General features: G+C 39.1%; 1 protein-coding gene across 2 annotated transcripts in view; it reads right to left on the reverse strand.

Annotated features, from left to right (window-relative positions):
- The window catches only part of CSRNP3 (cysteine and serine rich nuclear protein 3), a 71,634-nt gene that overhangs the window by 6,397 nt on the left and 37,590 nt on the right, over positions 1-27,647 (reverse strand). For both annotated transcript variants that reach the window (XM_049816411.1, XM_049816421.1), the window contains exons 2-3: positions 19,473-19,643; positions 3,791-4,050 (exon numbers count right to left, since the gene is read on the reverse strand). In XM_049816411.1, coding sequence (XP_049672368.1) covers positions 3,791-4,050; positions 19,473-19,643 — 431 coding nt within the window. The remainder of the gene's footprint in view (positions 1-3,790; positions 4,051-19,472; positions 19,644-27,647) is intronic.

Here is a 27,647-nt window from a genome sequence, read left to right on the forward strand (position 1 = left end):
GGCTCAAACCACTCCTTAAGCAGATCACTGTTGTTTAACTGCCTACCAGAATTTCAGTTTGAAACTGGGGAAGGGGAAGAATACTAACTCCTGCTTCTCTAATTATTTCAGTATTTTATTCAATTACTATTTAATAAAAATTAAGTTTCAGGCACTTACCCATGAGGTGAATGCTGTAACTGCTCAGCTTACAAAGGCACCTATAGAACCATACCAAACCCGTCATGTATTTCTTCTCTTCCTCCTGCAAATCTGAACTGCTTTCCTACACAGCGGTAGAGCACTAAGGAACGGACACCAGTCACGTGCTGAATACTGTATGCATCCAGCAGGCTGTAAAGTGAAACACCTGGGCATCAAGCAGGGTTAGACAGCAGTTTGCCATTTCAGAGCGCCTTAGCTCCTGACTCCTTTGCTGGATGACTTCCTTGTTGTCTCCTCTGACTTTTTTTCTCAATTTTGTCACACAAAGAACGAATGAGTTAATGAAATGAAAGACTTGAACATTTCTCAAGCAAGTAATTGGGTAACTACAAGAGGAGGAAGATTATGAAGAACCATTGAATACATTTTCCAATACAGAACTTCAGGGCAATATTAAGTTCTCTTGATTGTCATAATATTGCTCATGTGAATTAAACTTGATATGTAGATGGGAAGAATTTCTCACATAAAGCTAAAGGTTAATGTCAGAACAACAGAACAAGGCAAGGGCCAGTGCATATGTGAAGCCTTTGGGTGAAATTCACTTCTACCTCTGCAAAATGTGAAAAATATAGGTTAAGCCCTAGCTGGAAATTATTCCTTACAGTTTCCCACAAAAGAAACCAATTGTGTCCACAGACCTGGGAGCCTCAACATCACTAGGGTCATGCTAATCATTTTCATAGATCTTAATCTGAGCAGACATTATGAGTAAGCAATAAGGGCTATTCCAGCTAATTTACTGTGCTTACTCATAATGTTTTCTTAAATGACAATGTACTAAAGTAAAGCCTACCTTGTACCTTTCATCTTGACAAGATGGCTTTCATGTCCAGATTGCCATTAGAATTTTCACACTCTGCTGCTAACAAGTGTTTATGTCACTGTCAGCAGTGTTTACACCAAAGTGCTGGTGCTAAATGGCTGAAGTGACTTGAAAATGATTTTAAAGTCTTTATCTGCTTTTAATTAAGAGAAGTTTCTTATTTTCCTCTTCACTTTTAGCAAGTAAAATAACAAACAGTACCTAAAATTATGGAGACTAAATTTTAATATATTCCTGTATTTCTATTTTTTTAACAAATTCTACAGGAGAGAATGCTTTCTATCTACAGACTTGCATATTTTAATCCAATGCAAAAAGTTTTAAAAACCCAGGGAAACAAATTGAAAACCACATTGAAAACGTTACTTTCTGTTTGCATAATGGTTTTCAAACAGAAAACCCTTTTTGAGCAAACTTTGCCCTACTTCATTTTCTCATTTCCTTCATTTTTCTGTGCAGATGTACAGTAATTTTGATGCAAATCCTGATAAGTACATTTTCATTAAAGATCATAATTACTGACATCATCACCTTGAAACGCTGCAGCACTCTCTTTCTGTGTTCATTTAGAAACCATGTGAATGACCAAGCAGCTCTTCCATCTCTATAATGGGAACGGCCCAGCTGACTTCAGCAAATAAAACATGCCCAGTGCTTTACAGTGACTCCTCACTAATTCAGTGATTCCTGGGTTTGCTTTTGGGAGGGAAAGTGGGGTTTATTTTCTTTTTTTACTGCAAGTGTATAGTCAGGGATGCAACGAAGCTGAGTTTAATGGACTAGTTCAAGAAGGAAGTTTGCTGTTCCCTATGTTTTTATACATGCTCTAGAGTAAAGAGAAATATTTTACTCTAGGAAAAGATTTACACTAGTAAGATATTACCATTTTTAAGCCACTGTCAGGATTCAGTGAAGAAAGAATCCCACCACTGCTGCATTAGGTGTAGGGGAAAGGACTTTTCTATTTGGTAGAAGGAAACAATTAAGATTAGGACACAGGGAGGAACCCAAATCAGGCTCTCCTTATTCACTGAGTACTTACGAAGAGGAACTTAACAGTCACAGTAAAGATTATCATCCACTCAAACAAGTGACTGGGGAGATGGAAGAATGTGTTGTATTTGGAAGAGAAGCAGAAAGTAGAATCTATGTCCCAAAAAAAGAGTGGGCTGAAGTAAGCTAATGAAGAAAGGAGATCCATCCCAGTCAAGAGGAGAATTATGAAAGCACGAAGAGCCATGCTCTACTCCATACAGATTAAGGCTAAAAAGCCTCGTCCAATCTTTACAGGTAAACAGGATCTGTGATTTTTCTTGAGTTACTTTCTAGCTCTAAAAAGAAAAGGAAAAGTGAAATATTTGCATGCCTTACTATCCTTTACTCCACTGGGGATTCCTCTCCCTGAGCTGATTCCTGGAAGTCAGCCAAGGGATCTACACAGAGTCATCGGTTACAATGACACAGCTCAATTCACACTTGATGCTCTGAAGATCCTGTGATGCGAGATGTTTAGAGGTATAATCTCTATCTAGTGATAAGTCACTAACACTCTAGCCTTTGGTTTCCAACCCGTCCAAATATCTGTCTTTCATTTGCCTCTGTCCTGAGTGGTTTTATGTTTGTTTGTTTTCATTATGACAGTTCAAGTTTTATGAACTATTTAAGAATCTATTTAGCTGTTCAAATAAAAAACAACTAGGAGACTGAGGAAAGTAATAGTAAGGGTCTTAGACACCTCTTCAGGAGTTCAGACATAGAACTCATGAACATAGTTCACTATATGGGAAAAGGGCTGAAAGGCATTTCTTAAACTTGGAGGGTGCCAGTTTGCTCTGGACAACTGTAGTAGTATCTGAAACAGATATAATCTCACAAAAGAAGGGGCTATGGACCACAGCAGTTCAGTTACAACTCTAAATATTGTTCACTTTTAATTACAGGATTAATCTGAAAAAAGTGCCCTGGATATACATATAACACAAGCCATTACACAGGAAGTGTTTCATCCAGTACAAAAACATAACAAAATCAGAAGTTTTGCCATCAGTTTTAAAGGGGCAGAAGGGACACTTTCAAGAGCACAATCCTCTTCTCTATTCTCCTTTACTCAAATACACAGCTTCTTTCCTCTCCTGTGCTGTATTTAAACCGACAGCTTCAAAACTCTAGCCAAGATGTGTTCTGACTAGCTAAACTGATATAGCCAGTTAATTTGTCTGACACATTTCTTCTAACACAGACATCCTTTGGTGAAATATTAAAGACACACAAACATACAAATTGGTACACAGAAAAAAGAAAACATTTTTAGTATTATTGTTTCTTACTTTTTACCAAATTTGCTCAAGTTGGCCAAGTAAATAAGCTGTTTCACTTGCTGTACTTAGGATGTTACCCTTCCCTTGTCTAACTGTGCAAGGGCTTAGAAGACTCGTTCTCTTCCTGGCACTTCCAGACTTCTGCTGGACACCCTGTTCAAGGCTAACTTCCACCACTCTCTGCCTTTGTTTTCCTCTCTGTAGAAAACAGGGAGTAAACAACAGTCTCCCTGTAAAGCATCAATAAGAGCTACAACAGCACTTGGTAATATCAGTATGTCTTCAGTAAAACAAAGAAAAAAGAAAAGTGCCATTGTTTTGATTGAAATGGAGTTGATGGAAAGGAAATGGTTTTGTTTAACAAACACATTGGGCCCATATAGCCCTGACACTGGTCATTTACTTAAATAAGGCAGGGATCAAAGACTTGAATAATTTTTACCTTTAATTTTAGAGAATTGAGTTTTTCCTCCCTTAGATGTTCTCTTAACATCTCTCGGTGAAGCCTCTCCTGCTCCATTGCAAACTCTCCGAGCGTGTATTGGCGTACACTGTTGTGGCGAGTAGACATTCCCAGTGTGCTTCCCCCTTGGCTGGGAACACTGGTGAAGCCTTGCCTTCTCGTGAAGTAATACACAGTAACACAGTTAAAATGCACATTTTTTGTTCTCTTCCGCTTCTCTCTCTTCAGGATTGAAGAAGCTAGAACAGATGCAGATTACAGTATGAATGGTAACTCGGAGTCATACAGCAAACCCATCACTTGTGTAGTTCCATTTATCTTAACAATACCCGACGATGTACACACTGAAGTTCCAAGGTGTGTAGTCTAAATGAGGAGATAACCTTAGAAATATTTACCATATATGCAAACTTGGAAGCCACTAAAAACTGCTACAATCATGAGCACTATTGTCTGCTTTAGAACAGAAATTCTTGGCCAGGACAGTTGTGTTTTCCCATAGCGGTATAAAAACGTTTTGTCCTTTTACCAAGGAAGCCAAGAAATTCCAGCAAAAGGAACTTCTTTCACCGTGTCACCTCAAAGACAGCGACTTGCTCCTCTTCAAACCCCTGCAAACAAAACAACGTTGCATGTGACAGCAGTGAGGAGAACAGTGGACCCAGTCCCTCACAGGTCTATACAAACTGTTACTATTCTGTCAGCAAGGCTTAGCTGTAGAGATCTGTAACTACAGATTTAAAGCACTGGATCACATTGGCAGAAGAGATTCCTATCTCTTATAATCTAAAATGTGAGAAATTAGTGTTAGAAAAATGATAAAGGCAATGTTTTTAGTGTTTCAGACTGTCTCAGAAATTCATACCATCATCATCACCACAGAATAATATAGGAATAATGCTGATTAACAATCAGATCCACTTCCTTTTTGTTTACCTTCATCCTTCTTTCTGCTGCCTTCCACTGAATACACGTGTGTGTGTATATAGGCTAATGTGTCAAATTTTGACAAAAAATTAAATCTAGTTTTTCTAATTCTTTTCTGATCTCGTGCTCAGTTTTTCTTATAAACACATGCAGTATCATATGAAATGGATTTGTTTAAAAACAAATGCCAAATTTTAACTGTTAAATATAGTTCTTTTTTCTACAGACATTTAGTAACGCCTTCCAAAGATACTGATGTATTGTTTCTTACCGGTAAGAGTGGTGAGCCTTCACAGAAAAAACAAAAGAGACACAAACGTTAGAGAAAGATAAGAGACACTCCTTAGGTTTTAAGATGAGCAGCCTGATTTATTTGATTTATTGCAAAATGGCAAAAGAATGTTGAGAAGGTAGATAGTAAGTCACTGCTTTGCAGTTTACAGGCAACAATTGGGCAGGTGTGAATGAGAGACCTAACTGCCAGAATTCAGGCAGTAAAATGATTTAGAAGGTGCCTGACCACCCTTGAAAGACTTGGAACAATTCTATAAAAGCAATAACAGCAACATGATGTTCACCGCTAAAGTAAAATTGCACCACCTCTAGAGGTTGGAAGCACTTGGCCTTCAGCCTTGGTTTCGTAACAGGTCTGGTTTATTGTCACAGTTAAAACATAGTTCATTCTCTAATACTATTATGTAGTGAAATGTTAATCACCACAAATGTAAAAACCCCAAACTTTTACATGAAGTGATTCAGTCCAAAAAATAGCATAAGCTACCTAACTATATGGAAACCAAGAATATTAGAAAATATAGTCCTGTAACCAAATTACAGACAGTACGCCCTACTGACATAATCATAAAACTATTTGGGACTCAGTAAAACATTGAATTTTTTTTTTTTTTCCCTAAGTACTGAGATAAGCAGCTAAAAGCATGGTTTATTATACAAGTAACACGCACTTCTACATATATGCTGCAGGTATGTTAGATTATAAATACCAAATAGGTACATAAACTCAGGCCCTATATTCATTTACATGCTCTCAGTGAAAGGTGTTCCAAAAAAGGTGTACAATGTACACAGAGGAATCAAAAGACAAATTCTGTTAAATTAGGCATGTTTAAACTTACATCCAAGTTTAAGCAAATCTCCTATCAACAAAGCCTGTCAAAAATATTTATAGCAAGCTTTCAGTGGGGGAAGATGGTTATTTTGTTAGAAGAGACTAGTTGATAGGGGTGTGTCAATTTTTGCGAGATTAATTAAATTTTGTTTTAATGTACTATTCTTTTTCATATATGCCACAGTTTCAAAACAAAATTATAATAAAAGCAAATTTTTAGAGTTTGGAAGACAGGCTAATTTTGATATTGTGACATTCTCATTCAATTTAGCATGAAAGCAAATACTCAGTCAGAACCTTCACTGCCTATATGCTCTTACACACAGGGAAGTTCATATTAAAACAATCCTGCTTCTGCTGAAGGAGGTATCTAAAGCATTCTCAGATGTATCCAATTTCTGATATAACAGTATTGATGTTATTTGGATCTCAGCTGGATCTTGGCTCTATTTCGGAAGAAATATTGACAGCTACTGAAGGGCAAGCAGCTTTTTTACCACGTAAAAGAACCAGCCACAAATGGAATGAGAGATAAAGCTGTAGTAAAATATTAAAGGAAAGGAAAAATAGAAGGTTAATCTTATTAAAAAAACCCACAAAACTTCATGAGGAAATAGAAGATAATTGTTCCTGTAAATCACACAAACTAGCAAATGCCTTTGAATCTTTACCTGTAAACTTCAGTATCTACCACATAAGGTCTACATTTATAGTAATTTGGTGCAGACCTTAGCCATGGAACTCCTGACATGGCTGCTTACTGGCAGGAATACCAAATGCTGCAATAAAAGTGCTTCCATTTTTTTAAGACTGTCAGTCTCTTCACAGAAGACATACTACTTTCATACTACTTTCTATACATAATCAACCTTAAGTTTTATTCACACACTACCCACTAACATTAATAATGTAAGACTGTAGTTGTCATGAGCTGTCTTAAAGAACCTATTAATGCATTTCTTCTTCTGCGTAAGAACTTTTCTATAGTTCTTAACACTTTTAGTAATTAAATTGTCAATGCCACACCATCAAAGTTGTGTGTTTGGGTTTTTTTAATATACCACTGACAAAAACTGTAGTAAAATAGAATTAAGTTGAACTTCAAGAAAATGCTGGCATACTGTAACTGCACCAGCACTATAAACCCAGCACTACACAACTGTATTGAAGACAGCGTGAGAGCTGACATGCATTTGTTGTAAATGCCATTAAAGTTCATGGTTTTATTTATTAACGTTATAGTTCTGAGTCAGACAAATTATATGATAATCTATATAAGTAAACAAGCATGTAAACATTCAGAGCCCTCAGATGACACTGGACTACTTTTTTCTGAAACACATCTTGCCTTTTGGGTTTGCTTCTGTCTTACCCAAGAGCTCATTAAAGGGAAGAGCTAAGGCTCCGTGAATAACTCTATAGTCACCTCTTCTATGTTACTGCTAGGAAGTAGCCAGAATATATTCATATTTATGAGAACGTTGCTTACAAGAACAGATCAGGGAGGAACTGCAAAAGATTACAGGATTTTATTTGATTACCCAAAAGCATAGATGAGAAATGTCAGTGAGGGGACTGGAGAATTGCAACCACCTCAGTAACCAAGGACACGAAAGGAAGCACAGTCAGCACCACAAAGGCACTATGTTCTTGCTCTACTATACTTTCTAAAATCTCTGAGCACAGGGCTGCCTTAATGTGACCTCAGAAAAAATTATTATTAGATATTGAATGGAAATGTTAAACATTTTCCAACATCAGGGACAAAGTGCTCTACAACTCATTCAGTCCTTTTGCTTCGAGCCAAGCAGAACTCAAGATTCTCAGATCATCTTATCAAGAGTCAGAGGCATATGTTATTTTGCATGCACTGTGCCTTAAATAGTACGTTCAAATCAGTTGTAATCACTGCTAAGGACACTGCTTAACTCAAGACAGAGCAGAAGAACATACAACATACAAATTTATTGATATATCACAAAGTATGAACATATGCCCAGACAAAATTTACTGACATTAATCAATTAGTAAGCTCCTTTCAGAGTGAGGAACACAGATTGTGCAAGGCTTGCATGCCTCTCTGGAGTCAGTTTCAAAGGTTTTGCAGGGAAGCAAAAGCTCATAACCTAAAAATTTATCCACAGAAGAGTGTAAATACCACACTTTTCCAGAAGAGATCTAGTAACGGCTTCCTTGCTTGTCCAGTCTCAAAAAAGTATTTACATGCCATCTGCCCGTGTAACAAGTGATATCAGTGGATGCCACTATCATCTGTTGTGCGCAAAAAGGGTGATACTGACTCCAGGCAGTCTGCTAGGCAGAGATGTGTTTTTTTAGCAGCTGCTGGACACACACTGTCAACAGGAACTAGAAGGTGGTTTTTGAAAATGAACACCACCATCTTGGGTCTAGCAGTTCATGGCGAGCGAGGATGCCAGAGGGAATAAATTCATCATCACCTAAAACTGCCCTGTGGATCACACGTGATCTTTAACACATTTATATACTACAAGTCTGATATATTCCATGGAAGAAAAAAAATACTCCATTCTCACGTATTTGAAAAAATAATATAATATTTAGTTCCATGTTTCAAGACTATATGGAATTAAGTATTTTTGACAGATGCATAAGTACTGTAATGCATAAAATGTATCAATTATCAGAGGGAAGGATGATACTGTTAAGCACATAATTATCGCTACAGAACTATCTCTCAGAAAAGGTCACTATATCTGAACAAGGTCTTCAGACATAGATGTCTTCCAACAGGACTGTCAGAATTCCTCCTCTGAAATAAAATCAACTGCCAAATTTTGGGCTTTGGCGTTGGACGTTTGAGTAGCTCAGTTTCTGGGTTTAGCAGAACAGAGCCCAAATTAATAACCTGCTGGCAACTGGCCTGCCTCCTCAGGGACGCAAGTCAGGACCTGTAGCCTTAGCAGCTCCTTGCCATGCAAAAGCAGCTGCTGCAGATTCAGGGCTGTATCTGGATGCAGCACAGCCCCACTCGTGCAGCTCTCAACCCGAGCTAACATCCACAGCACAGGTCATCCGCGCCACAGACTGTTTATGGCAAAACCGGCAATTGTCTGTAAACAAAATTCCTAAAGGTGAGGCCAAAAGAATTAATGGGAAACTTTGAATAGCAAAAAATTGTTTAACCCAAGCACGGTTAACCCATCCTGGAAACACAACCTGCTCTTTGTGTTTACCCTTTTGCTATTTTTTATTCATGATGTGCCCACACACATGCACCGTAGGATGCATTTATTCTTTTCCTCAGTTATTAACTTCTGTCCCTCACAGCAAATTCTGTTTATCCACAGCAGTTATAATTTATTTCATGACCACATATGATATTTCTGCCATTTCTCTTTACACACAATTCCTGGCTTATGCACCTCTCTGGCTATTGAACACACACGGAATCTCTACGGTTTCCAAAATTTAACAACGTCCGCATGGCAAGCCAGAGACCTGCAGAATAGTGCAATGCCTAAATGCTACGTATCAAGTTTTTTTAATTATAGCCCTTCAGTTTTCAATATTTCAGTAAGGTCCCTTTTCAGTCATTGACTCGTACAGAATAGAGATGATTGTTTGGCAGTCATTCAAGAAATTAAGATTTCAGCAATTTATTCATAAGGCTGCGCACTGAGATGAAACAAACTTTGTCTAATTCAAGACAACCTTTTTCTACACAACCACCCCACCCCCCCACCCCCCAACCCCTCCAAATTACACAGATTAAGGTTTGACTCTAAGGCTGTCTTACCCAACCTGTGGTTTACAAGACATGGGAAGATCAACTGTCATAATATTAAAAATAGAATAAACACACGAACATCATCCTGGGCGTTCCCATAGGTAGTAAATTATACACATAGTTGAGGACCATCTCCTACACTGGGACACTAAGTCATAACTTTTATTACCATCATTTTTATTAAAATGGTTGCAATTTAAATTGGTAACATTTTACCTATCAAAACAAAAATTACAATTTTTATTGCCCAGTGGCTAACAGTAATGGCATACAAGATGTTTATAAGACAGACAAGTGTTCCTCAGATTGCTTTCTAAGCTTATAGGTACTTGTTCAAGGGCATTAAATGGATTTTTCCGGACACGGTGCGTCCTGTATGTCTGCATGAAACAGGAGGCCCCACTAATTCATTTCTCAAAGATACTCTAAAAATAACACTTTAAAGTCAGAACTGAAGAAAGTATCAATGTAAAAAAAAAAAAAGAAGATACAGCTATCATGGAAATAACAGTAGCCTTAAAAAATAAAACTGTTCTGTAAAATAGCTCCCATGGCTGCTGTTCTTTCTTGCGTAGGCTGCTGCATCGCACAGATCTCTGTCACAATGACAATTAATGGGAGAAGGGCAAATATTACAAATAGTGGCTTGACAATAAAACCTCCCTATCAGATTTATCCTGGCTAAATTATGTTGTACAAAGCATTGATCTGTGCTGGAATTCTGTCACCAAACAAACACAGCAAGTGAGGAAATACTTTCTGGGTCTGGAGAAAGACTCCTCAATGAAGAAGGTAAGAAAAATGAGAGCCATTCAAGTCACGCGAGGTTGGAAAACAAAGAAAGGCCTTTGTTCATCAACAGTTAATAAAAGGGAATAAAGCATTTGCTATGGCAGAAAAGTTTAAACGTATGTCTAGAGGAATGTGCAACTAGAGAAGGGTGAAGAAAGATGTAGCAATACAGCTTTGTAACAAATCAGTGTCAATATTTTTGTAATGTATTTTAATGTAACTAGAACACCATGGTTAGAGACTGTCTTCTTAGCGTTGTAGCTATATGGAATTATATGGAAGAAAAGCACCAAGTCCCGCTGCTAAGTTAGGTTCAAATAACGGTTGCCATCACCTTATTCCTACCAACAGGATCATAATGATAAGAATTTTTTTGCACTTACCTTCTGTATTGCAAATAAAAGTTTGTTCTTCATTTTATGTATTATTGGGAGACTACATTTTATTACTAGCTTGTTTTCCACAGCTTATTCAAAGCTATGTATCGGCAGCTCTCTAGCTTCTGAATTTGTGCGCCTTTCTTTCCTCTCCCTACCCCCCACCAGGGTATTTTCAAAGCATGGGAGTGGAAAGCTAGAAGCAGAGGAGATTCCTACTGACCTCTGCACGCAGGGGTGAGCTGTTTATCTGCTAGCCCTTCCCACCCACGGGAACCAACCAAGCTAGGAAGACCCCAGCCCAGAGGCGCGTCGGGGGAAGACGATGGCCGATGCCACCTGCACCCAACATCCCCAGCCACTGCCTCCTCCCACAGCTGGTAGAAAGTTCAGAAGCTACTTCTGGTGCCCCTTACATCTCCACCTCAAGCTGTGTTTTCTGCTCTCTCCCCTGAGAATAACCGTATTTATCTATTTGTGAATTTGTGAAACATGAAAGATGCAAACCCTGCAACTCTTTCCGCATTTGAAAAAGTCAGGTTTTATAGTAGTTATTCATAACATATTTCTTATGTCTTGGTAACAGATGTCATCATAGGCCCATCCAACTCCCAAATCCCAAGAAAAGTACTTTTCCAAAGGGGAAAAATCAACATTTACACTAGCAGTTCAGTGTCCCCTTATGAGAATCATCCAAGTCTCATTTGTATATGAATAAATTATAACTGATGAAATAGGTAAGCAACAGTAATGATGTGCTGGCAGACTGAAACAAGGTTTTCCTGAATTACTCTCGCATACATATAATGGACTATACAGCTGCACTTTTTGATCGCCTTTGAACATCCTCATTCTCCTCTCTGGGCAGTGGAGCTACAGCACTGTGAAACCTGTGAACGACAGAGCATTTCCTTCTGCGCATTTAGCAGCCAAATCAGAATCCAACCCCCCCCCCCCCCCCCCCCCCACCTGGGAAGAGATCCTGCTGCTGCTACATTCGTCTATGAAATGCAAAGCCTGCTTCCTAATTTTACAAAATCCTGATAGGAATGACATTTGAAGCCCATCATGTTTTTCAAACATTTTTTACTGAGAAAAGTGGTAGTTCTTTGATTACGAAACATAAATTATCTCAGTTCTGGCTGAACTCCAAGACATAAGCACTCTCTTCTGCTGTCTCAGCTATTCTCCTGATGTCAAAGACACATTAAAATAAATGTGAACCATATGGCTACCCGGCAGATTACTAGCACTCTTGCATCAATGAGGGAAAAGCAATTCATTGTCACCAGCGCAGAAATATCCTAGGCACATGAAAATTTCAAAAGGCTGGAAAAAACGTGTACGAAGCAGCCTTTTGGATTAAAGCTCTATCTTAGACCAGAGGAAATGCTGCTTTTCTTATACTCTACTACCCATTTGCCTGCTATTTACATACTCTTAGTGCCACAAGAACCACTATGGCAGGAAGGATTAACACCATTATCCACCTGCTCCGTGACTTTCCCACGCAGTGTTTCATCAAGTCTAACACCACAGAACAGCAAAGCCTAATCCATCACGGTAATCCAGGTCAGAACACCCCTTATAAAAGCCTGCTCGCTTTGCAATCGTCATAGAAAACAGGAACTTGGGAAAAGATTATATTCCAGAAACTGCTTCTACCTCTGCCTCCTACCTCACTTTCTACCCCACTGCCTCCCAAAAGATATTTTTCTAGGAGTCTCCATACACTAAATTTACAAACTTTAAACTTTAATGATGAAACACTTTTCCTACATGCTGGAAATCCACACCAAGAGGAAATGCTGTGACATACAATATACCCTCCCAAAGAAACGTGAGCTTTAGGGCAGGGGGGTATTTTCTAAAATTAATTTGAACCTGCAAGTCTTAAAGGGAACTGCATACTCAGAAAGGCGTAAATTGAGTAGTGCAAATTGGACAGGACAGGGACAAAGCTGTGGAACAGCAACACCTACCTTGGTAGCATTTCACTGCTTCGTCCTTCTGGTACCTTCCTCTTGGGTAAAGCCAAAGCTAAATTCACCTCACAGGAAGGGCTCGATGGGAATGCTTGCCTAATGCTTGCCTAATGCTAGATTTATTTATGTCACATGAAAAGGTTTTTGAAAAATACTAGCTCACAGACAAATTTGACATGAATAGGAGAGGTTTTTCATTTGTACTTTAGCTAAGCATTTTACCTCACTGCCAGAGTTTTGTCTGAAATCTCACAGAAATGTTAAATTCTTGGGATGCATGCTAAAAGCTGGATTTTTACTGCTAAAATTTCAGTGAAAGCTTTAAGTTTACTTTCTCAGCACCCTCTACCTCCAGAATGCTTTTCTGTGACACTCATCATACTAGTCCAGTTTCTCCATTCTGCAAATATCATCAGCCTGCGGGAAGAAGTGGAGACAGCTAACTGCTCTCTGCCTCACCATTTACTCTAAATGCCAGCTGCTGTTTTGTAGACGATTATTTCTGACCTTGGCCCCAGCTTTGACCAGTGTGATGAGGAAAGACGCTACCACGGATCCTTGCAGGAACACCCATGCATAACAATTGTATTTGCTGAACTCTCCTAAGACACTACAGGCAATCCTTTGTCCCATCTTATGGGTGACTTCTGTGAACAGCCATTTGATACAAATACAACTACTCATTCAGCTGTCTGTGACTTTGCATTTGCAAAAATATTCTGCATATCTGTCATGAACATCTTCAACCAAAAAAAATGTTTACATGTTATCTAAGCCAACAAAACCATCATGTAAGGAAAAACCTGTGCTCTGTTTGTATAGTATATGAAATGCATTAATTTATAGGAGAGAACTTTTCAAAAATATAGAATTAGTTGCACAAATCCTTCTAAAAACCAGAGGGAGCCTGCCTCCTAACCCTTCTTTACATTTTTTTTTAAAAACTCCCTCTACAATAGTTGCTATTCCAGATGAAAGACAGCAAGCAAGATCCTGTCATGGCAAACCCTGCTCTGTCATTCTGTATGAGTATTTGAGCAAAGACATTGCACTGCATTTCACTGAATTTCTTTGCATTTCTTGGGTTTTACTGCCCAGGTGAGCCGACTTACTTTGAAATCAAAACCAAGAATCTCTCAGTCTGTTTGCATTTTGTAATGTGAGTCAACAAATAAGGGTAAGAACCTATTCCTCATTAACAAGGAAATTCCAAGCAAGCCTGGTTGCAGGCAATATAAATAACTGCAAGATACCCTGAAAAAAGAATGCCTTCATTTAGCTACACCTTCTAAGTGTTTTCCCATAATAAGCCAGCATCACCACTTCTAACTCATTTAGATTTTATCATTAACCAACAATTAAAAACGCAGCTTAAGCTCAAAGCTCAGGTAATGCCTTGTGCTATTGACCTTACACCAAATAAAATTTTATCCTTCACATAAAGGTAATTTAAGAGAAGCCAGACCTTCCTAAAGATTTGATATCTTCTTCCAAGTCCTGCATGGCCACATAGATGAGGCAATCTCAATACGTTAGCACCTCTAGAATACTCAAAAAGTACTTTAAGGGCATACTGAAAGAAGTGCAATGGCAATGTATTTTTATTTTCAAATTCGTCATTATCTTTAACGGCAAAATGAAAAGACGGCAAGAGCATTTAGACACCAAAGGGTTTTCTCAGAACCCTAACTGACCCGCCACATTTGTAATGAACCTAAGGCATCCAATACTCTTAAAGATAGTACCCTAATTAGCAGAATGACAGGACCTATGATTACGGCTGGCTGCAGGATAACCTTGCTAATGACAGTGATAATGTTAATGGCAAGATACAGATAATTGATGGAGGCTATCAGCTAGACTCTGTGATGGTTCTATCTCCTTTTGGTGAAGATCACCTTATCAGATGAGCTGGTGCTGGATATTTCACCTGCCTCTGCAATAAAGGCATTACTCTGAAAATTTCAGCTACACTACACTGAAGCTGAAATGGCAGAGGAAAGCAGCAGCTCCTCTAAGTGTGTTTCTTAAGAGATGTATCTGTGATTAATGCGGTATGGGGATATTTTATCAGCACCAATCTGCAAAAGACAGGACTTGATGAGGTCTTCCCAGGTCTTTCAATTGCATGCAATTCTGCAACTTAAATTGGGATATTTTTCTTCATCAGAAAAATAGATCAAGCATTTAGGGGCAGGTACGTCCACAAGGCAGGAAGAATCCCCCACACCCGAGCTGGAGCGTGGAACCCAGCATCCCTCAGCACCCACAATCGCAGGAACTGTCAGGGCATTTTACTGACATCCTGAATAGCAATTCCAAAGACAATTTGCTGTGGAGCTGATGAAACACAGCAGCATGGTGCCCTAGCTCAACAGGGCAATTTAAAGGAGCTGAAATGGCATTGGGTGTGCTCCTGCCCTGCATTCCATGTGCCTCTAAAGGAAGTAGGGGAACAAATGCTCTTAGTCCTGACTAATAATGTCAAGGCATGCTTGGACTGCTACTTGAAGATGAACAGCCCTCTTTCTGATATGGAGGAAGGGCCGTGAAATGGGACAGGTACATGGACTGGTTGGTAATATGCTTTGGCATCCATTAAGGTAAATCTGTGGTGTGACTAATGGCCTGCTGAATCAAACTGGAATGACCTCAATAGACTGAAAAAAAGAAAGTAAAAAAGATGGTAGGGATTCTATCTGCCAGTGGTAATGAAGGCACTCCATCACCATTTGATAAGAGATTTAAAAATGTGCAGATATATATACACACATATACCTGACCAAGAAAATACTACATTTATTTATTTTTTGGTTATGGACCTGGTAACAGTTGTCTATGCTTTATGGAGTGTAATATCATTTCCTGACTCAGGAAAAGACGTCTGTAACTTAGGCTAGGGATTTTGTTGTTGTTGTTGCTGTCTTGATTTGTTTAAATGGCTATATTGTTAAAGAAACTCTGTACTTCTCCCTGTGCAGTAGTCACAATGGATAGCACTTAGGGACGTCTCAGTCATGTATTTTATGCCATCACACTACAGGGTTAATTGCTGAGATCAAAGCTATCTTCTGGTGGTTTTGCCCCACCTGAGTGATCCACAGCAGCTGTGTGCCTCATTTAGCTGGCAGGTTAAACTGACCTTTAAGGGTAATGGAGCAGGATAGCTGAAAGGTTCTTGTTTATCTGACCCAATACATGTTGTTTCAAGGGTTGTGTAAATACTGAGATGCATCAGCTACTCTAGATAGATTTATATGCAAACTGCCTGCTTGCTGAAGCACTGAAAGAGCTGTAGCTACAAGAGATTAAAAAATAATCTCTGTCAGGTCAATTAGAAAGAAAAAATAAGACTTAGAGGGCCACATGAGGCTTTTTTTGAAAGCTCAGTTAAAGAACTAACATACAGATCTTGGTGTTGACTACAGGTCACCCACAACCCCCATATTTCCAGTCAGTAAAAGAGAGTAAATCTGAACTTCAGATTTACTTACATGAAAACAGACTAGAAGAAAGACTGTACACTGGATCTGAAAGCGTCTCACAAAAGAGAAAAGAAAATGGCACAAAGTGTCATGAAATGGCTTAGAAAGATAACCTCCACCAAGGAGGTACTCAGGCACGTAACAGAGGCAAGGAATCTGGCCAGCCTTTCTTCTGCACAGGCTCTTTTCAGTCTGTTTACTGAAAAAGTCCCACAGAACTCTTCCTTTCCACATGTCCTTAAAAGTATGGATTCAAATATTCAACATAGGAAAGCTCTTATCTTTTATTCTGTGAGATGAATGTGTTTAAAAAGTGAACAAAACACATTTCAACATACACTGTTAACAGTTTCATTATTGTACAACATATCTGCATCACTTAGCTGCGTAAGATACCTGTACTCATGAGATAGGAACATGGGCAATTTCCACATATTCTGCTTTGACAAGACAGGGCCAAGTACTTCAGTAGGATCAGTTCAGTTTTTATCACTTCTTAGAACTCAGAATATGCTTTTTCAAATAATACTGTTTAAAAAAAATCTAGACGTTTAAAAAAAAAAAGTACATACAAAGAAAAGTGCTCCTGCCCTGAAGAGCATCCAGCATCACACACACAACTGATGTCAACCAATACAAACCAAAAGGAAAACAAATCCTGTGCATATAAGAACTTCACCAATTGTCCAATTAAAACATTCTTTCCAGAATCAAAGCACATGAAGACTCAAGAAAATGTGAGAAGAATAAAACAAAATAAAAATCCAATCTCAACAAAAAAACTTTTTTCTAGAGGTAGTCATTTATCAAGTTAAAAACATCTTTCAGCATTTGTCAACTATCTTTACTCCTTTTATTTTAAATATAAACATGATTAATTCTTATTGCAAACACATATTAACTTTTACTATCATACATCATCACTAAGACTCAGCTTTTTAGTGCAGAGTTGCTCTTATATATAGCAGATACGCCTGAGACTAGCTAAGTGATTTTTCTAACACTGCTCAATTGGTAGATGTTGATTGTGTAAACATATAACTGATATGCTTTAATATTAAGAAAGAAGAAGAAAGTGCAAAACCTCACTTGCAGCATTTTAACAGTAAATTAACAAAATCTGACTTCTCCATCAGGTTTAAGATGGAGCGTCCTTGGTAAAGTTACAAAATAATGATGCACACTAGAAGAGAGTCTGGATGCAAGATGCGAGTAATTAGGTAGGGATAAAACCACCTTTCCATTCTCTGCTTCATCTGAGCATCAATATCCTCTATTTTCTTGCCAATAAAAAATTATCACCTTTATCAAGCTCCTGAAAGTACGCTGCATTACAGTAAGAGCAAAGCAGAATGTGAGACACTGAAAGATGCCACGTTCCAGTAGCACAGAAACTAGTCACCAACAGTCTTTTCCTTGAGGACCTTGAGATTTGCCTATTCAAATGTTGCCCCAAGGCCACCTGTTCAATTCTTTTCTTCCCAAACCAGCCCTATATAATACTGGGATTATTCTGAATTGATTTCTTGGAATTTAGGTCGCTGCATTTGTATTAAAGACAATACTTATTAAAAAGTAGTATCAATTCACATACAAACAATTTACTCTATTTCCAGATCGCCAACTGACATATAGATGTATTTTTTAAAAAAACGTAGTATGTACAACTTCTATGTATGTGTGTGTGTGCGAGTATGTGCACAGATAAACATTTATTACTCTGGCCACAAATATCTCAGTTATATGGATCATTAATCATAACACTGAAATGCTGTAGTTTCCCTTACAGATTTTATTCAAAACTATATTGTTTATTGTGTCATCTACAACCAAAACGTATTGTTACATGCATGTATTACAGCTTCCAAGTTTCTCCCCTGAATTACGAGCCTTCTTTGTATTATCTGTGTATTCACAATAAAATTGCTGTCTTCTATGTGGGTGGCAATGACTGATGTAAAAGGACTGCTTTCAGTCTATGATGAATAATCATCTAAGTCCTTAAACAGATGTGAAAGTTAAAAGATCAGCATGCAGATAATATTGTCACTAAGCTATTTATTAATACTACCAAAGGGATTTACTGGGTCACTTACTCCTTTGTGGCATTTCAATAAAATTGGTCCTCTATACTAGTACTGCATCTTAAACATAAAATACCAACAAGATAGTTACATGTAAACACATTGGAAAAGTTGTGCCTGTGTAAGCCTTCGCACAGGAGTGTTCCATACTAGAGCAACGAAGAAAGATTCGGACCCTCACATCCAAACCCTAGCTCAATCTGCACAGCAGCATTTGGTAGATGAATTGGTTATAAGAACATTCATATCACATGGTACCAACATGATTTCTAGCCACAACCTAAACCACATAGTTATAAGGATCACATTTTGTACAGGCAGTGATGAGGAGCCTCACCTACTCCTTGGCCCACTGTCTTAAGAAAACAGCTTTACAGCCACTAACTCCAGCGGGAAGATCTGTATGCAACAGAGTTGAAGGAGGCAAACCCATGCTTTTAAAACATGCAGTTCACTGTTAAAACAGTATAACCACCTAAACCAAATATCATAACTACAAATATAAGCTGTAAATTTGTTCTTCCTAGATATATATGCTGCACATGTAGCTTTGCTAACTTAAAACCAAATTCTTACCTGTACACAAAACCATTGCCTAGTACAGAGACACCCTCCCCTACATGAAGAACAGAAACTACTGCAATAATGTTTCCCATACAAAATGTTGCTCAATTCCAAATAAAAGAAAGCTTATTATTTCCTTTGGAGGAGAACTCTCACCAATACAATACCGCATAAATCTGACAGCTGCACTACACTTAACTAAAGAAAACAAACTTACCTAAAGCACCTTCCCTACAGTACCTGTTGGAAAAAACCTTAAGCAGAGCTCCCACGGTTAACTACGAACAGCCACATAATTCCAACAGTAAATAGGTAGGGGCTTCGAAGTGACTTCAAATTTTTACAGTGACAAATAGTTTTATATAGTTAACAAGAAGGCTAAAGGATGCAAGCTTGCTAAGTCCTTTTGACCAAGTCACAAACTGAACACCACAGACAGTCCATTTTATCATCTGTTCCATTTAAAATCATCATGTTTGTCTAACCATAAAATTTATTTTATTTTGAGGAACAGGAAGAATTCTTTAGATACACAACTTTAGTACTTACGGGTAAAATGATTAGAAGTTGATGGATTGACACTATCACCACTGTCAGCACTTTCACTGCTAGAAATGTCATCATCTGATTCCCGCACAGAGGAACAAGGTGAGGAGCCATCAACTTCTTCAAACTTCCTCTTTAAAATTCCACTCATCGCTGCAATGCTGTCACATGCACCTGTAACAGGAACGGAGGCAATGAGGCACTGAAACATCCAACTGCAGAGTATGCAGTCATAACCTCCAAAGTAATTTTTACTTAGAAGTACCAATAAGTTGTCACTTCGAGTCTTGAATAACCATTTTATATGAAATTAGATACAATTAATCAGGAGACAGTGAAGCCATAGGAAAGAAAAAAAAAACACATCAGAAGTCATACTCGACATGTAAGGAGATGGTTATTTTGCTAGAACAATGTGTAAAAGATTGCTTTTAGGGAGTATTTTCCCCATTTTGATGTCAAAAGCATCCCTGGTTTCTAGGTTATGTTGTGAAATTTCAAACAAGGGAAAAATGGGAGTTTCTCTTCAAACACCCTCACCTGGTCTCCCCCTTGGCTGCCACAGGTAGAAGGAGTATTCACAGTCAGGGATGAAATGAACCAAGAAGAAATCGTCTGGAACACTACAGTTCCCATTGCCAAATATATGGGACCTAATCAGTGTTCACATCACCCCTATAAGAAATCCATCTGGGAAATTCCAACATTATGGACAGATAAAAGACAATGAAGTCACAAAGACCATATACCAATTTAGTGCTCAATAAATGCCTGGAATTTAGAAATTCCCCACTCCAGTCAGAGACACCAAGTGCCTCCCAAAGTCTCTCCTTCCCACATTAAGAAATGAGATGCCTAATACATTCCTGAGGTTGAGTAGAAGTTTATAAAGCAAAGTATTCAAGCAGAAATTTAGCAGCAGAGGTAGAAATATACCATGAATTGCACATAATTAAGGAGAAAGTGTACCCTTAACTAACTGAGGCGAGATCAACAACAACTGGAGCCTGCTGAGAGGACATGCAGCTGCCACCACGCCACCCACAGCACTGCAGAGGCAAGCCCTGCTGATACTTATCCAGGCAAAAAGTTTGCCTAGGATTGATGACATGCTAGACTTGCTGAGGAGGACATACAACCTAGCACTACGGGCTTACCACAGGGTTCTGCCAAATCCCACTGAAAGCAAGAAATAAAAAAATTAAAAAAAAGAAATTTACATTCCTCACTGAAACAGAACTTTTTAAATCCTCACAGCTACCTTTAGGACTCATTAATTCCGAGCCAGCTACACTCTGCTCCATCCAGGAAATTGGACCAGACAACCTCCAGATCCCACTTCCAACCAAGATTTCTTCAGTTATATGTTTAAAAAACCCAATAAATCTGTCAGGAAGCTAGCATATGCTGGGCTAAATGACTACTAGTAAAGAAGACAAGGTTAAGGCAGAGACTCCAGTACTGGCCATACTGTTTAACAATTAGCACATTTCAGAGTCTTGGCCCAGGCCATCTTGTGCTCTCCTGGATAATGCAGGATGAAGCAGGTGCCAGAACCATTCCCAGCAGGCAGGCTGGATGAGGGCACCCGGATTTTGGCAGAGGGCTGGCAGCTTACCCACTGTGGACAAGAACTACACCCTGCCACTTGGCAGCAGAAGCCAGAGAACATTTCCTTAGCCTGCATTTGTTTTTATCTTTTTAATGAATATGGAGATAGTCTCGGTGATGTAGCTGTTATGTTCTGACCCTGTAAGCACAGCACTTCAGTAGATCCTCTGGTATCTTCGCTCACACTTGGTCTAGTACCAAGTAGTTTCAATGTCTCCTATGCATCCTATCACTCCATTCAAGCCCCAACACCAGTTTCCTTCCTGGAAAAAACAAAGCGACAGCATGGAGAGGTTTGCAACCAACTTTTGTCCTGATATGAAGCTAGAGCAGGATAAGGGTGGGTATAAGAAGCCAAGAGCTACAAAAAAATAAAAAAAAAAAAAAATAAAAAAAAATTGATGGGCACACCAGGTTACAGAGTCTGTAGGACTAATTCAAAATCATAATTCAGCAAACACTAGAGTCTGTCTATAGGAAATCCAGGGTCTGAGGTGGCAAGAATATAATGGTTTCATCCCAGTGCAACAGTAAGTTAGTTCTAATTATTTGTTCTGCTTTGCTCACGAAGCATTTTACATTGTCTGCCAGCTCCTAAGTGCACCAGGAAGGAGTTATGGGCAGGTTTAAACTTGCCTGCGTAAGTCAAAGCTAGAAACTGTGGAGGCATTATACAACATTTTCATGGTACTATTTAATTACAAGGACCAGAACAGAAGTTTTATAATAAGGGAGTTCATTCCCCTATTATGAAGCAAAAGCTCCGAGAAGCACATACATGATTGCACCAAGTTTAATATCTTGTCTCCAGCAGTAGTCAGTATTTAACGCTTCAGCGGAAAGCAATGGGATGAGAAATCCAGCCACAACCACTGCAGATACAAGGCTCTGCTTCCTCATCCTTGCAGTCAATTTCCCCTAAGCATAAGGCTGAAATGTTGCTATACGACATATGCAGTCTCTTATAAATTCGACTCGCTCTCCTGAGACAAGAAGTTTCGTATTAGTTTATTGGGGGGAAAAACCCACAACAGAACACATCTCCTGAAACTGTAGCCACGGACCCTTCAAAATCACAGCAGTTTCAGTCTTTATGGTATTTTGGACAGTAAACAGCAGCAGAAACACGTCAGTGTCTAGCAGCATGCTGTACTAGATAGAACTCCACACATAAAGGTACTCCCCAAAAAGTGGAAATGGCTCAAGAGAGGTCACCGAGGTCGTCTTGCTGTTTTATAGTGATATTTCCATTTCACTCGCCAATAGCGATGATATTACAAGGGAAGTGCAGTGCATCTGCTGATCCTGTACAGAATTAGGAAACGCCTTTATACTTGGAGGGGGGTGAAGGGAGGGAATGGCAGTGGAGAGGCAAATGGAACTGCAGCATGGAGTTACTCATCCCAAAGCTGAGGAGTCTGGCCGACTGCTGCAGTTGCCGGAAAGCACCCGGTACGTTAGTGCCAATGCTCTCCATCTCACAGCTGTGCAGCCCTCAACAGCCTGCCTCTGGGGAACTCGCCAAGGCAGCACAGCCTCTTGCTGACACTATTCCATTTTTGATGTGGTAACCAAATTGTTCCTCAGCCAGAACAAGGAAGAGAAAGGGAGCAAAAATCTGTGCAGGTCTGAAAACACTTGTGCACTCAGTTACTATTCAAAGAGATTCTTCCCAGTTCTGAGCTAATGATTCCCCGAACAAGACATGGATTCCCATCAGAAGGTATCCAACTCTTGAGAGTAATATACAGGGCGCACTGGTCCCTGACACAGCAGTCTTGAGTCTGCTCTGGGAACTGCTGCCAGATTCCCTAGGGCCAGAAAACAAAAGCAGTGGGAGTGATGTGCAACCCCGCCAGGTACACCTTGCCACCTCCCAATTACACCTGCTCAGCCCACCCCCTGCAAAGGCACAGGGGCATACAAATGGTTGATTACTGCCTGTCCACTGAGAAATAGCTGCTTTCCATCGAGAAACCAGTAACTTTTAAATGGCTCCAATACCCTTGTCTTTGACCAGTCCTCAGATCAAAACCCCCTTCCTCTGCCCATCTGTCACCAAACTGTCTTCTTCAAAGGCATGTGAGCTTTTTCGGGGTCTCACTCTGATGCTCCCCTAACATAAAGGCTGCTTCTGTGCGTACCCAGAAGTTACACAGATTTGAGATGCCTGAAAAACTTCATGTCCAGGTCTCCCTGGGAGCCTGAAACTTGATGTTCTTCCAAGCAAGGTGCCTAGGAGCAAAAGGAAAACAGAGTATGAGTGCAGAACACGTCGAGAAGGAACAGGCACGGAAAGGTTGGGCCAGGCCCAAACCCATGAGTGACTGTTTATGTACCCAAAGGCCGGTAAATACAGTACAGCACTTGGCATGCTACTTGTGCACGCTCCCTTTGGACTATGAATCTTGGCATTATTTTCTATACAGTGAAATGGTCTCCACCTAAGCAAAGGACTAGGATGCTCTCCACTAAGCTAGAACTTAGAGGCAGCAATTACTGAAGAACAGATTCAGCTCTCCAGCGTCCTGGTGAGTTCCTTAGCTGCTGAACTACTGTGTAAATTACAGGACACCCGTTCAGCAGCAGATCTTTGCAAGAAAGATGTTTTAAGAGGAAGAGCGACCTATGCTCTGTTCTTGAAAGGGAAGGTTTTACGCACCCGCTTTCAGGAGCAGGCACTGGACTGTGACCGTGGAGCACAGGGAGCTTTGACAGCAAACAGCTGAGCTGTGGGTCCATGCTGAAGGGTAACCGCCCAGACATTGGGGATTAAAACATTTAACTCTCAGGCACCTAAACTCTAATTGCCTTGCTTCTTATTTCATTAAGGGGACATCACTTCGGGACTAATCCTGAAACCTTACTCAGAAGCAAAAGACCTGCAGTCCTCAATGACCACAGCCTATCCTTACCACAAGAAAAAAAAAATATTTCTGCTCAAAGAGAGTCATTGGAAGGACAGGGTATTTTACAGTCATCTCAACACTGCTAGGAAACATACGGTCCTCCCTACAGTATGTTACTGGACCTCTGCACCAGTAAACAAGCTCTGCTGGCACCATAATTTTGCCTTGTCTTTAAACACAATGGGATTCCGATCAATTCTAAAACACTTGAAAAGGAAATGTTTGAAAAACAAAGCAGATATATTAAATAATAGGATCTCTGGGGTAATGATAGATTGGCCTGTTCATTTTCAGAATTCTTTTTCTGAACATTAAGCCCTCTCCCCTTCAATAAAAGGCAACTGGATTACTTTAGTTTACCTTCTGGCCACCTTAAAATCAATTCAGCTCTCTTAACACCCTCCATTACATCTTTAAAACATTAAGTTTGCATATCACAACTAATGTGATCTCAAGATTACAATTTAAATACTTACTCAGAACTGCCCTATGAGAAAATATACCTTATACTACACAAGGCTTGCTTTAACTGAGAAAGCATTAACACTTGGAATTAGAGTGACACAGTATTTAGTTGTAGCCTACACGCTTTCTTTCAAAAATATTTCCAGTCATTATGCCTTCAAATGCGGAGGAAGTGAAGTGAAAGTGTCAACAATGAGACTGCCAAGGGGATGGCCAGAAGAAATGGCTACGACAATTTAAATGGCTAAATAAATATAGGCTAAAAGTCAAGTCAAGGGTAAAGATATAAATTCATACTGCCTCTGGCAGGAATCAATTACGCTGGCTATTCTGACCTCTAAATACGTTCTTCTGGAAAGGGGAACACAAAAAGCTTGCTCTTATTTTCCCACTTTTTGCCCATTTTCTCTCATCTCCTTTGCAAGTTTCATAGGTACCTTCATATATGTTTAAACATGGCAAAAATGTTTAAAAAGTGAAAAGAGATAAACTGGTTTACCTGTGGTAAAAAACAATGATTATTAAAAAAAATCTTGCAACTACAGTGGTTGAAAAGCACTCACACTCCCAAGAATTTTAAGGGAAAGACTTGAAATCTTTAGCGGAGACATCTCTCAAATGCCAAAGATGTGCCTAAACACATGAAAATTTGCCCAAATTAGTCAGGTTTTGAGAATGACAATATGGACTGAATAACAGCACAATGGAAGAGGTAAAACTGGACAGAGGAAAACAGATGAGAAGGGTTTGAAGTAGAAGGTTATAAAAAAATTAATTTCCTACAGAAGTTGGACTCTGAGCCAAAAATACCGAGTTTCAAGTTTCCTTCACTGTTTAAGAGAAATACAAATGAAACAGCAAAGCCATGCACTGTCACCATCACTGGAGGGCAGTTATAAAGGAGAAGGTAAACAAAACAGATACAAAAAAATATGGGTGTCCTCGAAGTTGAGTGTTACCATGCAGCAGGTACTCCTCTATGCTATGTATCTGAATATACAGCTAAGGATTTGCATTAGCTCAGCTTTTGAACAAGCCAGCACAATAAGCAGAAGTAGATCAGTTGTACTAATACACCCAGCTTCTCAGCAGAACTAATTTGTGAAGCAGAATGCTGCCCTAATACAGTTAGACCATTTGCAGTACTTTTGTGAAATATATTCTTAGCTTTAACAGGCATCTCTGAAGTGTAAATATACATTGCTTTAGTTATCAAAATAAACACACAGTAAAGGGTCATATGATGCCAAAAATTATGCTATTTGCCAATTATCCATTGCTTAGCTCTGCAAATTTTGTTGCTCTTTAACATCGGCTTTCTCCTGTCATACGCTGGTAAAATTTAATTATGTATAAACGTTTAATGTAGATGTTTAATATGCCTTAACAAATATTGTTAATAAGAATTCATCGCATAGGTAGCAAGAAAAATGGTCTTGGCCTATTACGCACCAAATCCTGAGATATTAAAGAACTGCCTGTGCACAGCCAGCAGCCATTTGCGTTTTAGTATTGCTGCAGCGTTATACAATAGGCATGCTCAGCACGTTCCCTGATGGAGGCTGTTTCAACTTCCCTCTCCTTAATTCAGCATTCAAATTCCAGCTTGGCAGATGATTTTGTCCAGCCCGATGCCTTTGTCTTGTCACATCCACCCAAGAAAAGGCACAGGTGCAGGAATACCTTCTCCTATCCCTACGCAAGCGCTGGCACAGATCTAAGGAGCTCCAGGAGCCTCTACGTTTTCCGTGAGGGAGAACACGGAAACTGGTGTGGAGCCCCTGATACTACAGTAGTCAGATCATGTTCTTCCAACTTCAGTAACAAGTCATTTAAATCTTATGATATGAGCTTGGTTCTTTGCAACTGACAATCAGAAGATTTGGGGCTGATGGGTTTTTTATGTTTTCCACTTTCTTTTCTCTTTTTTTAAACACCAAAAGCACAAAAATCTCCCATACCACCTTGTTTTTATCTTTGTAATAAGTTTTAAAATTAGAAACAACATCATTAACCCAAATCTCTAACACACTCACAGGACTGTGTGCATGTTTAAGACACCAAAAAAATATCTGGCACAGCTATCAGTAGCAACTTAGTGATAGACTAGCATGCTGGTAGCCCTAAATAGGTCTTGAAGAAGTTACTCTGTAGCTTTTTAGCAGAAATATTTGAGGGAAAGTGTATGAAACAGGCCCCTGTAAGCATAAACAATTTTGGCCAGCAGAAGCTAACATTCAATTGCCACCAATAAAATGAATATAGCTCCATGTCATGGGAGTAAAATCATGGCTTCATTCAAGGCTTGGCCTCAACTGAAGCCAAAATTAGTAAAAAGATGTTTAAGTGCATCCTCCTCCCTGGAGAATAGAGTCAATAAAACTACTGGTACTGGAAAATATAAATTATTAATATCTACTGGAAGGCTGTGATGTTTTGAAACTACTATCTCAAAAATAGCTTTATGGCTGTAATAATTCAAGCTTTCTATCTAAATCAAGGACAATGCACAACCAACATATAATGTTACAATCTGCAGGTTTAATGCACACCCAAGACAGTCCTAAGTAGGCATTCAGGCCAACAAAAAATGACACTTAAAACCAAAAGATGTAAAATTAATATTTGTTTCTATTATTTGCTTTTTAACTTTTCACCATACATGGTGTATTTATTCAACCAGGAAAACCAGTACGTTTATTTAAAAAACCCTGGAGATTTTTAGCAATAATATTATTTCAACACTAAACACTGATGGGGGAAATCCCGCCCCAACCCCCCCCCCCCCCCGTAACATGCACAACAAATTACTGAATGCAGGAAATAGTGAATTTATACAACAACTGATAAGATGCCACAGACACATATGTAGAGTGTTGACAATTCACCTTCTAAGAACAGCACAAGATAATAATAAGCTACTCAGTTACCAGCTAGAAAATACAAGCAGAATTTAGTTTCAAGTTTACAAAAAAAAACCCTAAAAAAAATTCTGAGAAACCAAGAGAACTTGATTCTTTATGGATTTGCCTCTTCAGTATAGATTACCTGAGGCACAGTAGGGGGTTTGGTCCACTGACCCTCTTCCCGAGGGTCATGGTGTTTAAGCATTCCTCTATGTAGTTACTTTCACAATCAGGGATTTAGTCATAGTGCAGGTTTTTTTCACTGGTGTGAACAGTCTCTTTTCTGT

The sequence above is a fragment of the Accipiter gentilis genome, chromosome 1 (genome assembly GCF_929443795.1).
Source record: "Accipiter gentilis chromosome 1, bAccGen1.1, whole genome shotgun sequence".
Taxonomy (NCBI): Eukaryota; Metazoa; Chordata; class Aves; order Accipitriformes; family Accipitridae; genus Astur; species Astur gentilis.